The sequence below is a fragment of the Euprymna scolopes genome, chromosome 26 (genome assembly GCF_053919585.1).
Source record: "Euprymna scolopes isolate OS-2025 chromosome 26, ASM5391958v1, whole genome shotgun sequence".
NCBI lineage: Eukaryota > Metazoa > Mollusca > Cephalopoda > Sepiida > Sepiolidae > Euprymna > Euprymna scolopes.
This window is the reverse complement of record NC_136507.1, coordinates 63,520,989-63,537,543: the sequence shown is the minus strand read 5'-3', so window position 1 is coordinate 63,537,543 and position 16,555 is coordinate 63,520,989. Positions and strand designations below refer to the sequence as shown.

Sequence of the window (16,555 nt, the reverse complement as noted above, 5' to 3'; positions counted from 1 at the left end):
GGTCTTCCGCTTTATGGTTTTTTAAATCAGAGATTTGCTCCTCCTAGAAAGGTTTCCTTCACCACAGCTTACGGGAGCCCTCTCTACCCCAATGCACATATACACACACACACAAATATGCACGGTGCTAGTTGGCTGTTGACCAAGTAAAAGAGTTCAGTCGCCCATTGGAAGGTCTTGTTTTTTATCTTTCAGGGAGACTAGCCGCCCTCCTCACCAAACAAGTCTGGTGGGGGAACCAGTTTAGTTGCCGGTGACCCCGACCATAAGGCAGTTAGTACTGGGTTACATGGTACCAGTAGCATATGACATGACCTATGACCTGACATACATACATATATACACATGTATATATATATACATACATATATACACATGTATACATATATACATACATATATACATACACATGTATACATATATATATATATATATATATACATACACATGTATACATATATGTATACATACAAATGTATACATATATATATATATATACATATATATATACATATATACATACACATGTATACATATATATATACATACACATGTATACATATATATATATACATACACATGTATACATATATATATACATACACATGTATACATATATATATATACATACACATGTATACATATATATATATACATACACATGTATACATATATATATACATACACATGTATACATATATATACATACACATGTATACATATATATATACATATATACATACACATGTATACATATATACATACACATGTATACATATATACATACACATGTATACATATATACATACACATGTATACATATATACATACACATATACATACACATGTATACATATATGATGATTGCAACGTCTTGTCAGACGAGTGCCACTCCCTCAGACATTTAAAATCCATGAGCCCAAATAACTGAGGGAGTATCTATACAAAGATGATGTTACAGAGTCTTAGCTTTGTATGACAGCTAAGTCCCTCTCTCGGTTAAAATGTTGAGATCCAGCAACAAGCAAGAGCAAGATAGCCAGCAACAAATTAAACTGCAGACCAGCTTAATGCATGTATTGGTCTTCCGCTTTATGGTTTTTTAAATCAGAGATTTGCTTCTCCTAGAAAGGTTGCCTTCACTACGGCTTACGGGAGCCCTCTCCACCCCAAAAATACATATATACATACATACATATATACATACACATGTATATATCTATACATACACATGTATATATCTATACATACACATGTATATATCTATACATACATATATACATACACATGTATACATACATATATACATACACATGTATATATGTATACATACATATATACATACACATGTATATATGTATACATACATATATACATACACATGTATATATCTATACATACATATATACATACACATGTATATATCTATACATACATATCTATACATACATATATACATACACATGTATATATCTATACATACATATATACATACACATGTATATATCTATACATACATATATACATACACATGTATATATCTATACATACATATATACATACACATGTATATATCTATACATACATATATACATACACATGTATATATATATACATACATATATACATACACATGTATATATCTATACATACATATATACATACACATGTATATATATATACATACACATGTATATATATATACATACATATATACATACACATGTATATATATATACATATATACATACACATGTATATATATACATACATATATACATATATACACACATACATATATACATATATACACACATACATATATACACACATTTATACATACATACATATATACACACATGTATATATACATACATACATACACACATGTATATATACATACATACATACACACATGTATATATACATACATACATACACACATGTATATATACATACATACACACATGTATATATACATACATATATACACACATGTATATATACATACATATATACACACATGTATATATACATACATATATACACACATGTATATATACATACATATATACACACATGTATATATACATACATACATATATACACACATGTATATATACATACATACATATATACACACATGTATATATACATACATACATATATACACACATGTATATATACATACATATATACACACATGTATATATACATACATATATACACACATGTATATATACATACATATATACACACATGTATACATACATACACACATGTATACATACATACATACACATGCATATATATATATATATATATATATATATATATATATACACACATGTATATAGAGGGTGACCCCAAAAAACGGGGCCCAACTCTAAGTAGGCCCCGTTTCTTAGTGTTTTGTTCAAATAAAATGAACCTTTGGTCATAACTATTTTATTATATTGAAAACATCACATTAAAACACTTGGGTCTTTGGCCTTTTTTCTCCGTTGACTGTAAAATGCTCAGAAAAACAACTGAATGTCCTGTTTTTTTTTTTGTGGGGGGGGGTCACTCTGTATATATATATATATATATATTTAACATTTTATTAACTGTTTGCTCATATATATATATATATATACACACACACAATTCCCATTGACCAGATGTGAACTTCTATTTGTATATATTATATTTAAAATATATTTTAGTCATCGACATACAGACCTGTTTCGTTGTTTCACAACTCATCAGTGCCACTAGACTAACACCTCTCCCAAACCGAGGATCGAACCTAGAACCGTCGTGATGACAGTCGGCAGTCCTACCCCCTGACTACGGAATCGGTGGCCGAAATTATTATATTTATATATATATATATATATATATATATATATATATATATTTAGCCAGTAGAGTTTACTTTCCTAGAAGTACATCCAGTGAAACATGTGTCTACCAAAAAGTGCTCAATGAGTAAACAGAGCAGGTATATTAAATTTATTTATACAAACATTGATGGCTACATATGTGCATACATGTTTCTGTAATCACCCGTGTTGAGGGATTATGTCGACGATAATTCTTGGCCTGAAGATGTAATCCCCCAACGTGGGTTATTACAGAAACATGTATGCACATATGTAGCCATCAATGTTTGTAGGAATAAATTTCATATATATATAGGAAATTTATTACTGTGAGTCCAGAATGAGTTTACATATTGTTACAGCTAGAGGAAAATCCTCAATAAGAAGAAGAAATATCCGACTAGCATCGTCAGAATTCATAGATGGACTCTATGAATTCTGACGATGCTAGTCGGATTGTTGAAACAATATGTAAACTCATGCTGGACTCACAGTAATAAATTTCCTATATACTGCTCTGGCTACACATTGAGCACTCTAGTCCGGTTTTTTCACCACTGGTAAATATATATATATATATACAATTCCCATTGACCAGATGTGAACTTCTGCTTTGGATGATTGGAAATTAAAGTTGACATATTTTTAAGAGGTTGCCAAAAAGCAGTCAACTGATATGGTACACGGATAGGAGATTCTTGGAAAGAACTATTGTTCATGGAAATTTCGCATGTGGGAGAAGTAGAGAAATTTCTTTGCAGTGGTGGTAGTTAGACGAGTTTATATATATATATAATAACATTTGTAACATCATAGTCAGAAATAGATTTCATTAAAGACATCTTTGCTGGTATCCGTACCAATCAGAGGAAGGAATGGGTTTTATCAAGGAGATGGAAAGCCTCTGTGTTTTGGGTGTTGTCTTGAAAGGAGTAGCATCTGAAGGTGGGGGAGCAGACACCCACCCTCGCCACCCATGCTCTTGCTCCCTCATCACCTCCCAGAGAGAACAGATGCTTGGCAGACAGTCAAGGTCAGAACTTGTACTTCAATCAAGGTCGAAGGTAATAACAATGAAGTTTAAGAGAATGGCTGTGTGGAAGGATGCTGAGGGGTTAAGTTTAGGGAATGACAAGATGTTGAGGGGGATCAGGGTTGCGTGTAGTTTGGTAGCATCGTTTTTGGGGTGGAGAAGAACTGGTTGCAAGATTCAACCATCAGTTTCATCTCACACGGATAGCCACGCTAATTTACGTAGATTTCGGTAAAGACATGCCATTTATTCTTGGCAGAGTTCCGGAATTACCAAGATAAAATAAGTAGCCAAATTCAATAGAGTTTTTTTCCCCCCTCAATTAGGAATATTTTTTACTTCATTTTATATTTCAATTACATTTTCCCCCCTCCCCAATATCATGAAATCTTATTTTTTATATGAAGATCTTTTTTATTGGAAAAATAACATAGATTTATATTCTTAAGATGTGGGAATACAATCTGTGCACCTAACAATATAAGTGCTATTTCAAACACAAGCATAACATAACAACAGAAATGCTATTTTAAACTTAAGCATAGCTTAACAGAAATGCTATTTCAAACTTAAGCATGATCAAACAGAAATGCGATTTCAAACCTAAGTATGACCTAATAGAAATCTTATTTCAAACTTAAGCGTGACCTAACAGAAATGTTATTAATCATGACTTAACACCAGAAATGCTTTTTAAAACTTAACTATTACATAGCAATAAATTTTGCAATTTTTAGAAATAACTTCAACCATCTGGAGTCAATCCCACCCGAATTTTTAAGGCACATATTTAGTACTAGTCTCACATTAGGATTACATTTTTCTGTCTTCAATTCCAGATCAAATGATGATGGTGGTCAACAAGATGAAGAATACAACTCAGAAGTCCACTTCCTCTTTTTCTCCATTTTCGACTTAAGTGTTGTGACAACATTTGCCAAATTCCTCTCTCTTTTTGATACTACTTGGCCTTCGGAACAAGATCAAAGTGTAGTTTCTGTTCTTCAGATGCTGCACTTCAATTTCTTGTTCTCTGTCAGTGGAGGAGAAATCCTTCACGACTGAGACAATTTTTATTTTTGTTCCTTTTCTCCACGTTAAAAAACGACCCTGGTGTCTAACTCTGTCCCGTGGGGAGGCATTGTAAATAGGAACAATATTATTGTCCACTTCTGTTTTATCAAAACCATTTGGCCAGTTGGTTCACCAAACAATCAATTCTGTCGACATGCCCTTACACGTTTTTGTAAATTCATCTTTAATTATATCTACATATCAGAAAATAACGTATGCGTATTTCGGTGTATCTTTACAATTATATAAATGCAACTGTGTGTGTGTGTATGTGTGTGTGTGTGTGTGTATGTGTGTGTGTGTTCGTTCCTTATGCGCAAATAAAATATAATATTCAGTTTAGAATATTAATTTACTAGCGGGGCCATATAAATTCCAAGGAATGAGAAATATATTGAATAACAAATGTTTTGATAAAGCCGATATTTTTCTGGATAACAGAAGAACAAATAACACCCAGAAGATATAAGTTTATTAACATTTCTATTAAAATAGTATCCATTGTATTCTAAATATAGAACTGATCTGAATGAGATAAATTAATACTCAGAAAGTAATATCATACTACATAGTTCAATACAAATAATAAAATCACACTGTAAGACACAATCGTTAATTTATTCCTTCAGCCCAGCATCACTTGGCAGATACACAAACAAAGTTCCTTTTATATAATAGAGATTTTTGTTTTGTTTTTTATTACAAAGGAGTCACCTCTTATCAAGGCCCTGAGGCCACTCGAGGATGAGGGCTAATGAGTGTATGGTAGTCATTGGAACAATTGCTTAGTAATCGTCAGAAGACACGGGTTACAATTAACTGAAATTCGCAATTGTATTCTTCATATTGCTTGTAATAAGATTTGAACCTTCAATCCCCAGAAGAGTGGCATTCACAACTGAATTTACCCAGTACTTTATCCGTTACGCCACAAATCCTTGTAAACAATTCTAGTATGAAATTTTGGTTTGATAAGCTATGCCTGAATTAGGTCGGAGGTTACATCAGCTGAAACGTTGTGCAAATAACATTCAAGATGAGAACAGTAGTCTGAATAATCCAAATTATCAATCTTCATCTCAAAAATTCAGAAACAACTGAAAGAGCAGAATAAGGAATTCATGTTTTTCTTCTTTTATTAATTACCACACTTGTGACACTAATTTTTCCAGCAACTAGACAAAATAATGAGAGTAGGACTTGATAATCCTGCCAGTGTCAGACAAGTTTACGGAGTATCCAACAAATGGTCATGTGTGTAGCAGGTCAACAATGTGCTTACACTGCACCTGCTGTTGGTAGTCTCTTTTTAGAGTTTATAAGCTATTTTGCTTAAATTTAACCCTAGTTACGTTTTCACAGAAAGTTCAATTGGCAGTTGTGGTGTCAAATGCAAACACCTATCGATTTCAATTAAAGAAAAAGTTGAACTGCTTTAAGTGTTGTTTCAGTTTACAGATATGGTAGGTGCATAATTAAGGATGTCAATGAATTATCAGTCCATTTGGCATAATTGTAATAGTCTTACATTGATAGAACTACCGCCATTTGCAAATGTAATCAAACATTTTATGACAATACAAGTTACACAATTATATTTATTTGATCTATTATTGTAAACTTAGATGTAAAATAACCATATAAACTAAGGGTACCTGTAGAAATTCTACAGCAGACACTTTCATGTGTAATATATTGAAAAATCTAAGCCTAAAACAATATCGCTTAAACCTACTTATCATATGAGGTTTCTACCTCATATAATAAGTATATTTAAGCGATGCAGGTATTTCCATAAAAAATTTTAACCATACACTAATTATCATAAACATTTTTGAACTCTGAAGGAGAACAAATTCTTTATTTATACAAAGTATTTAGATTGAAAGTATTGTTTAAAAGTACACTCCTCCATATACACACAACATCGCTTCCAAAACAGAAAACAAATCTAAGCAACATTGCTTAAATATATTTATATGAGGTAGAAGCAGGTGTTTCTCGGGCAACGCCGGAACACAGGTCCGACTGGTTTGTAATAGATGAACAATATATTTAGGGGCAAATAGATGTTTTGTATATCACACAGGAATATAACTCTTTTTTTTATCTAGACTTTTATTTGTTTCAAAGGTGAATTTGCTGAAGCAGTGAAGAAAACCTCAATACATTTTGGACTCTACCATTCTTTACTTGAATGGTTCAACCCACTCTACATGAATGACAAAGCAAATAACTTCACAACACAAAAATTTGTTCAGGTTTATATATTTTATTCAAATGTTTTATCTCTCTCTCTCTCTCTATATATATATATATATATATAGAGAGAGAGAGTTTTTATTACCGTTTTTTGGCCTGCTTAGTCACATGTTTCCACTACCAGAAATTAAGAAATTGTTAAGGTTTGTATATTTTACTTTATTCAACTATCTTCTCTCTCTCTCTCCCTCTCATATATATATATATATATATATATATATAAAATGCTTCCTATCTTGGGCGCAGCATATTGGGAAGTGATATACAAATTATCGTTAGCATATTAAGCGATGCTCTTTGTGTAAACAAATTGAGCTTAGGTATTTGGACAACGTCAAAACATTGTTAATTCACTGCCCACATAGCAGCAGCCGAATAGCGCAATGGTTAGAAGCCCCGTTTGGGCGGTCGGATTTCGAACCTGGCTTAAGGTAGTTGCTTGTCTAGCCGCACTGATGAGCTATGAAAGAGCAAAATGTTACTGTATGTGGATGACTATATATACACACACACATGCACACACACAATGTTTGTGTGTTATAGAAATTGCTAAGTTAACAGAATATGTAAATAAGTTTCAACTAGCAGGACCTGTGGAAATTTCACAGCAGACTCTTTTATATATGTAAATTCCGCAGGGGAATTTTTCATATTTAATATATTGATAATGGCATTCTGTGGATGTTCAGTGTAAATGGAGACGCTCTGATATTATTGTAGCTTTTTTTTTAAACTGCAAAAGTATTTATCTAAGCTAGCAGGGACGCCCAGTGGAGCTCGGTCATAAATTATGCTTAAATAGGATATTTTACTATATGCAGATTTCATATATATTATTAGAGTCAATTTTCTATCGATTCTTATTAAGTTGCGATTTCAAAAATAAAAAAAAAATATATCCATATGACTTGGGTGTATCAGCTTGAATAGAAACCGATACCAAAACTTGTGAAGAAAAAAAATATGCATTTATGTATATATAACTTGAGTTCCTTCAGTAATAATCGAAACTGAAACAAAAACTTTGGAAGAATTCTTGGTAAAATCATTTACAAAAAAAATAGATGACTTTAGTGCCATCAGCTATAATCTAAACTGAAACCAAAATTTATGAAGAATTCTTGGTAAAATTATTTATTACAAGAAATGGAAGGTCATAACAATTAAACAGCAGTCACTCAGAAGAAAAAAGATGTAAGTGTGACACACAAAATAACAGACACGCTATCGTATTTTATATATAGATAATAAAGCTACGAAATTTTACATTAATTCTTATATTTCTTAATGCTTTTTTTTCTATTTTTAAAGAATATACTTTTCACATATTTCTTAATGGATTGTAACAATGAATCCATTTGAATCAAGAAATCATACCTTCTTAAAATCTGATCCACCAAAATTAATTAAACAATCAATTACCTTTCTTTTACATGAAAGTCGCCACAGATAAAGTATAAACCCACTTGATCTAAGTACCAAAAAATAAAGATAATTGTTGGGAGACTGAGGCCCAATCGTCGGTCAAGTCATACCAAAGACTTAAAAAAAAAAAAATGATACTTAATGTCACATTGCTAAACACTCATTGTATAAATAGGATCAAGGGCAAGAGGAGTAATCCTACGAATGGAGTGGTGCCTTTCCCTACGCCTCAATGTAGCCACTAATGAAAAGGGAGCCTTCAGATTGTCCTCGACTATAGTCAGCTACTAGGCTTTTTTAACTTGAATTCTTATAAGGGTGAAATTGGATGGCTCTGGAATCAAGGGAGTTGGAAAATTGGCGTTGCACCTGCATTTGATTGATTAGGATTTCTCGTTATAAAATTTTTAAAAAAATATTGTGCTTACCTTGCAAGCTGGTATTACTCGATTCCAGGGTCCGAGTCTTAAGAAATCCCTCAGAGGATACTAGAAAAGAGAAAGGAAGAAAAAAAGATTTAATAAAATTGCCTGCTCATAAGGAAGAAAAAAAGATTTAATAAAATTGCCTGCTCATAAGGAAGAAAAAAAGATTTGATAAAATTGCCTGCTCATAAGGTCAAAGTTAGAAACAATGAGACATTCTAGTTCCCCAAAAAGGGGAACTCTTAGATGGAACAAAAATATCTGCATAGAAAAATGATAATTCATATTAATCTGCAAATAAAAAAATAATAAAAATCTTCAACATAAATCACAATTCTTTGAATCAGATTGTTTTGATTTACGGCATATCAACACTTATCAGATTATTTAATGACGAATCCAATCATTTTGCAAAAAAAAAAAAAAAATGTTTCATGCTTCAAGTTGTTTATACCTTCAAATATTTATTCATGGTGCTTGGTTTGGTTGTTTTGTAGAGACAAATTGTTTTTGGTTTTTCAGAATATCATTGACTTTTACAAAATAAAAAAAAAAACAACAAAAACAATAACATCACTCTTTGGTGCATTCAAGTCAGGAAACCGAACATAGGATCAGAAGTTGAACAGAATAATGTACTAAGTTTAAAGCAAAAATGTTTCTCTGGATAACATTTATGGGGAATTAATGTATTAACTCATTGGATCCCATTGTCCTATTAAATGGACATCAAATAATTCATTTTCAAAATCTATAAGATAATATATAATACAGTAGTCCTAGGATAAAGCTTTTTCAGGTTACGGTGTGGAATACAATGTTTTGCCGGCCCCTGGTTACGATATATGCTCTGCCTTACTGTGTTATTTATGTTATTTGATTATATACATGTGCATTATATACTGTATTTTGTTACTAATTTTTAATGCCGTATCCCGGGGTTCTATTTTAGTACTATTTACTGCATAATTACTTTGAAGAAAAGATAAAATTTATGAAAGAACACTTGTCCCTCACTCATTATTTGTGCCTAAACCTAAATGTGGATTCCATGAACAAGGCTTCTTTCTTAAAACTGCCTACCAGTGAAACTGTTCCGTTTGCCTGCTTTCCAGCTGACTACAATATAGAAGTCTTTAAGTCCAACATAAAACAAGTTCTTGATGAGCTGTTCCCTTGAGTAATCCAATTTACCAAATTTTCACTACTAACAGTTACTACACTATTGTCCCAATGACTACTGTACACTTATTAACCCTTATCCCCGAGTGGCCTCCGAGCTTTGATAAGTGATGACTCCTTTGCAAAAATCAACTTCTCTTAGAGTTATTAGAACTTCGGAACCCTCTTAAAAATTCTTGTGAAATTTACTAAAATTCTATTTGTCTGATGATCTATGAACTTATATGAGTCTTGTAATGTTAGATTATGTGGAGCGATATCGGGTTGCCTTGCTGATTTTCCTAAACTGACTATTATTATTATTAAAACGTAAAATGTTAGGTAATGAAAATTATTGTTTTGTTAACTTATGTAGAAAGAGATATGCAGATAGAATGTTTTGAAAGAAAGGAATGTTTAGCAAAAATATTTATATTAAAAATCTAACGGAGGACTTTTAACTCAGATTTATAAACAATAAAATATCACAGAGATATTTATGTAATAAAATAGATTTAGGAATTCAATTTTCTAAACAATGGAACTGACCTGGTAACAAAGAAAGAGTAAGTTTTGATATATAGATGAGAGATACAACCGAGCTAACTAAGAGACAATGTAAGGACTAAAGGGAGAGAAGTGTTGTAAATCCCTGAGGGAAACACGTAGCTGTGGAAATGAGAATAAACTAGGAAAAACAAAAAGAAGTTCTGTTGTTAAAGCTTCACAGTGAAATGTTTTATTTCAGCGTCCAAGAGATAAAGGGAGCCACAACCTAAGGTTAGTAGTCTATTATAAAACGGCCATTGTGTGCGAATGTGTAATATTTGTTGAACCTGTACTGAACTAATGACTGTTACTTTGTCCATGTTAGGTGAACTCTGAATATGTGTAAAGATGCATACGCACAACAAACATTTCTTATCACTAGACAATACACGATCATCGGTTTCACACAGACACATATATATATTTTTTTACATAGGCATAACCCCTTATCAAGGCCAACAGACCACTCGAGGATAAGGGTTAAGAGTGTACAGTAGTCAATTGGACAATATAGTAATCGTTAGTAATGGAAATTCGGTAAATTTGTTAACCTAAGTGGAACGGCTCATCAAGAACTTGTTTACGCTGGACTTGAAGACAATCAGATTGTAGTCAGCTGGAAAGCTGGAAAACGGAAGACAATTCTACAGGCGTGCAGTTCTAAGAAAGAAGATTTGTTCATGGAATCTACGTTTAGGTTTAGGCACAGATAAAGAGTGGGGAAAATTATTGATAGTGTTTTCAGCTAGACGAGTGTTTCTTGTGAAAGTTTGGCGAGGTGGGACCATAGATTGAAGCTCAGTCGAACACTTTCCATGAAAATAACGATAAAGCAGAGACAAACTCGTAACATCTCTTCTGTGATATAGAGGTTGCAGCCAAGAGAAAAGGACATCTACGAGGCTACAAAGTCTATTTTGAACTCTATCAAGGTAGGACAAGTCCTTTCTAGCAGCTCCTGCCCAGATGTGGCAACAGTACTCCATCCTTAGACGTTCCTGGCTCTTATATAGATAGAGAATTGCATCAGCAGTGAGATATCTACTGGATCAATAGAAGGATCTGACCATTTTTCTAGCGGCCTTGGCAACAGATTTGATGTCCATGTTCCATTCAAGATCAGGAGTAAAGATCAAACCCAGAAGCTTGTCAAAACTTGAGGCCTCCCCAAGATAAGAGCCATCCATTTCAATTGATGCCAGATGGGATCAGAACGTTGATGATGTAAAGATAAGTGCTTGGTTTTAGATGCATTAAAAGTAACCAGCCACCTCTTTCCCCATTGTACCATGTGCTCAAGATCAGAGGAGAGAGGATCGGAGAGAACTTGGACGTTTACTGTCTTAGATGTGCTATCATAGATGGTAGTGTCATCAGCATAAATGTTTATGAATGATGTAAGGATGTGATTTATGAACCAGACATGCATGAACGCACGCATATTAACTCGTTATATACACCCTCACAATCCAACAGCAATAGTAAGCCAATAACTAATTGCCAAGAGTGTAATGTAACTCTTTGTGTGAACTGCTTTGTTCTTGACAATAATGTGTGGATTTTATCTTGATAAAATCTTATAAGGGTGAGAGTGGATGGTCTGACAAAACATTTAATTTGGTTCTGTTAATACACACCGTAATCACGTTGACACTGGTTCTTGCTAGATCACCAGTTAAGCAAGGTTGAACCTGGTCAGTATTAAAATGGGTGACCATTTGTTACTTTCAGTTGCTGTATGTGCTCTCTGCTTATCTCGGCATTGTTTCCAGTCAGTCTTGGGACACTAGACCCAAGCAGTGCTATTTCAGGAGAGGTGTTGTTGGAGATTGTGCAACCCTTGCCTCACATTTACATGCACAGCTGCACTTACAAGGGTGTCCATTGTTTCTTGAGACTGAACATAGGCATCGAAATTTTATCTAGAATGTATAGCCTCTTGATTTAAGTAAACATTTCAGAAAATCTCCTCACTAACGTAATGTACTTGCAATAACCCTTATCCCTGAGTGGCTTCCGGGCCTTGATAAGTGGTGATCACTGTGTAAAAAAAAAAAAAAAAAAAGATCACGTGTATCCAGTGTCCGATTTATAAGGGAGTCAATATTTTGCTTTCTCAATAAAATAACTTTTTTTTTCCTTTCAATTTATGTATCCTAACTCATTTTAGTCATTACTAGGGCTGTGACAACAGCATATTCTTTTCATTCTTTTGACTCTCGGGTATATATCCGACACAGTTTGACACACTTAATCAACCGAGAACCAGATCCCTCTATATAAAAACATAAGATGTTAACAGATATATACTCAAGAGTCAAACCAATGAAAAAAATATGCTGTTGTCACAGCCCTAGTCATTACACAAAGTTTCAACTCACTAGTAAAGAAATTAGGTACTCTGGGATTTAATGGGGTAAAAATGGATCTGTTCATTGTTAAAAGAAATATTTCTGAATTCACATTTATTGGCAGCAAGCAGGTCGCTCGGCGTTGGCCGGTCATAAAATACCGTAAATATGATATATTAATTATAATTGCAAATTTCATATTTATTATTATTATGGAGACAATCCGCTATTGATTATTATATTGTACCCGCCATCCAGTGTTGTCTAGTCGTAAAATATGTTTAAATACAACATTTTAATTTAAGCAGATCTCATTAATTATTATAGAGCCATATCTCTATTGATTATTGTACCAAATATATCTTAGCGGCTGCTCAATGTGGTCCGATTGTAAAATCTGCTTAAATATATTTTAATTCATGCAGATTTCGTATTTATTATTATGAAGCAACTACTCTATTGATTATTATATCGTACCCAATATATAATAGTGATTTCAAAAGTTAAATAAAATATGACTTACGACTTGGGTGCCATTAGCTAGAATCGAAACCAAAATATTTAGCACTCCAGTGTTATTCATTACCATCTGAGCTAAGTCTATATGCATAGAAATTTATTTAAAAAAATAACGTTCTTAAACGTATAAATGTATACTTGCGCATGTGTAGAAGTAAATTGTTTATTTGCCTTATGCCAGCGAAGTTTCAATTAAAAAACTTTTTTTGACCCGTCGACAGTTATTCTTATTGGCTAAAAACTAAATCGAATTTGGTGTCCAAATCCTCTATATATCTTATTCTTATTGGCTAAAAACTAAATCGAATTTAGTGTCCAAATCCTCTATGTATCAAGTTTCAAGTCTGTAGACCAAAAAAATGATTGGAGTTTGGTAGAGACCGTTCCACAGACATTTTGAGGCTTTTTTTATGCTAATTAGTATGTGAATAGGAATTTAGGCTGGTTTTTGGTGTGTGTATGTGCATGTGTATATGCTTGCATGTAGATGAATTAACACAATTGAACAAATTAACACTAACTTTACTTTATATATTAGATATTGGCATTTGTTTTCCTTATTCATTCTGTAAATTTTTGTCGCATATTTATCCCATTTATGAAGTTGCTTTTTTTTTTTATCGCAACCAAAACTGCAGATCTCAATGTAATAATCGTTCAAATTAATTGCAGACTTTTGTGTCTGCCTGTGCTTCCAGCCGTGACATTGGCTATTTTCAAGAATACTTAAAAACTGTAGACAGCAAGATTGATGTCACTTGCTGGTGTTGTGTGACATTCATTTCGTCACTTCAAAGGAAAAGCCGGGTCTTGTTGAAAGAGTAAATACAATAATAGTTCCTATTAATCTTATAAAATGGCCAATGAAGTCGTTAAAAAAGATAAAAAAACAAAAATAAAATTTTAAATGCTAAAATCGTCCATAATTAATTTGGAAAATTATTACATTCTTGTATACGTCCACATATCTCTACTAGAGGATTTGTCTGTCAGTCTGTAACGCTCTGGTTTCAATAGCATTTCCATTGGTCATGCTTCAATTTGAAATGGAATTTACATTAGATTGTCACACTTCAGGTTGAAATAGCATTTTCGTCGGTCTGACATGCTTACGTTTGAAATAGCATCTTTGTTGATCTCACACATTATGATTTGAAATAGCATTTTCGTTGGTCCAACACTCTTTATGAAAGTCCATAAATAAAACACAAATATAAACCAAGTACGTTAACGTGAACTCTTTCCCAATATTAGGGTCTGTGTTTCAACCTTTAAGTGATTGATATCTATTTACAGGAGACCAAGCACGATCTCTTTCCGAGTGAAACTGGTATTTGCCCATCAGTTGGTCTTCAAATTCAACAAATACTTATAATAGTCTTCATAAAAATTGAATATTCACCCATTCAATTTATAATTGTCAATCTTCCCATAATATTATACATCATCCAACTGATAATCCGTCCATCTCATTAACCATTATCCTTGAAGGCATTGGCCTTGATAAAAAATTTTAAAATGAAAAAATGACTGTATTTTTCTAAAAAAAAAAAATCGTTTATGTTCTACTGAATCACCACTTATCAAAGCTGTTTTTAATTTTTATTTATTTATTCAATTTTCACCCCCCAAAACAAGGCACAGTGCCACTTTGAAGTAGGGGGCTACTATCAGGGACATAAGTTGCGTGAGCATTATGAAGGGAGATGAGTAGCAAGATATCTGTTCACATTACACTTGAACTTCTGCATGTCAGTAGAGTTAGGAAAGCAGAATCCAGCAAGAGAGTTCCAAAGTCTATCAGTTCTAGGGAAGAAACTATTGGAGTAGAAGGCTTTCTTACACCTAGGGATATATACTGTGAAGGGGTGGGATTTAACTGCTTGTCGGGTTTGTCAGGAGTATTCACGTCGAGGGGGTACAAGTGCTTGTAGTTCGTCAGAGCATTCACCATTAAAGTACCTGTAGAACAGGCAGAGGGATGCAACATTTCGTCGATGGGGCAGAGGCTGAAGCCTAGATGATAGTTCAGAACCTATCAGGTTGGCGACTCTCTTTTGAACCCTGTCGAGGAATGAGAGACAAGTAGCAGATGCACCAGCCCAAATGTGACAACAGTACTCCATACATGAGCGAATGGTTGCCTTATAGCGGTATAGGATACTTTCAGGAACTAAAATACTTATGGATAATGGATAGATTGTCAGTTGAATTAAGACTATTATGAGGATTTAATATCATGCATGAAAAAAATTCTGTTAGTTATGAGGTCGATTTATGAAAAGTATTCATTCACATTAGATTTGAAGACGACTATGTTGTAGTCTACAGGGAAATAATTTTGTGGCTATGCATTTCACAGATGGAGTTTTTGGAAAGAAAATCTGTTTATGGAAATTCGATTTAGTGTAAGACACATGATTGGAAGAAATGAACGGTGATAAAACAGACTTTTCGACATTCATAGCTGAAACTTAGAAAATAAGTCAGGCATAGTTCGAAGTTTATTTGTACCAAATATGGTTGGATTGCAGAAAAGATTGTCAATTTTATTAGCAGTGGTGAGGAGTGACCTTGCAGGTCATAAAATATGCGTAAATATATTTTAATTAATGCAGATTTCGCATTTATTACTATAAAGACAATTTTCAATTGAATATTATATTGTACCTAATTTATAGTACTGATTTAAAAAGTAAAAATAAAAAACTTGGGTGTCATCAGCTAAAATTGAAACAAAAACATTAAGTGCTTTAATCTAATTGCATTCTCTCATTTAGCATACTAGTCGCATTTCCTACCATCTGAGCTAACCCAACAGACAGATAAGTTTTAAAAGAAACTCCTTTTAGTTACAATAAGTTTTACGCATGCGCAAACTAATAGAAA

At 33.0% G+C, this 16,555-nt stretch overlaps 1 protein-coding gene across 21 annotated transcripts in view; it reads right to left on the bottom strand.

Annotated features, from left to right (window-relative positions):
* LOC145248122 (disabled homolog 2-interacting protein-like) overlaps positions 1-16,555 on the bottom strand; it is a 1,344,959-nt gene that overhangs the window by 814,415 nt on the left and 513,989 nt on the right. For all 21 annotated transcript variants that reach the window (XM_080109927.1, XM_080109924.1, XM_080109911.1 and 18 more), the window contains one exon: positions 9,090-9,149. In XM_080109927.1, the coding sequence (XP_079966053.1) occupies positions 9,090-9,149 (60 nt within the window). The remainder of the gene's footprint in view (positions 1-9,089; positions 9,150-16,555) is intronic.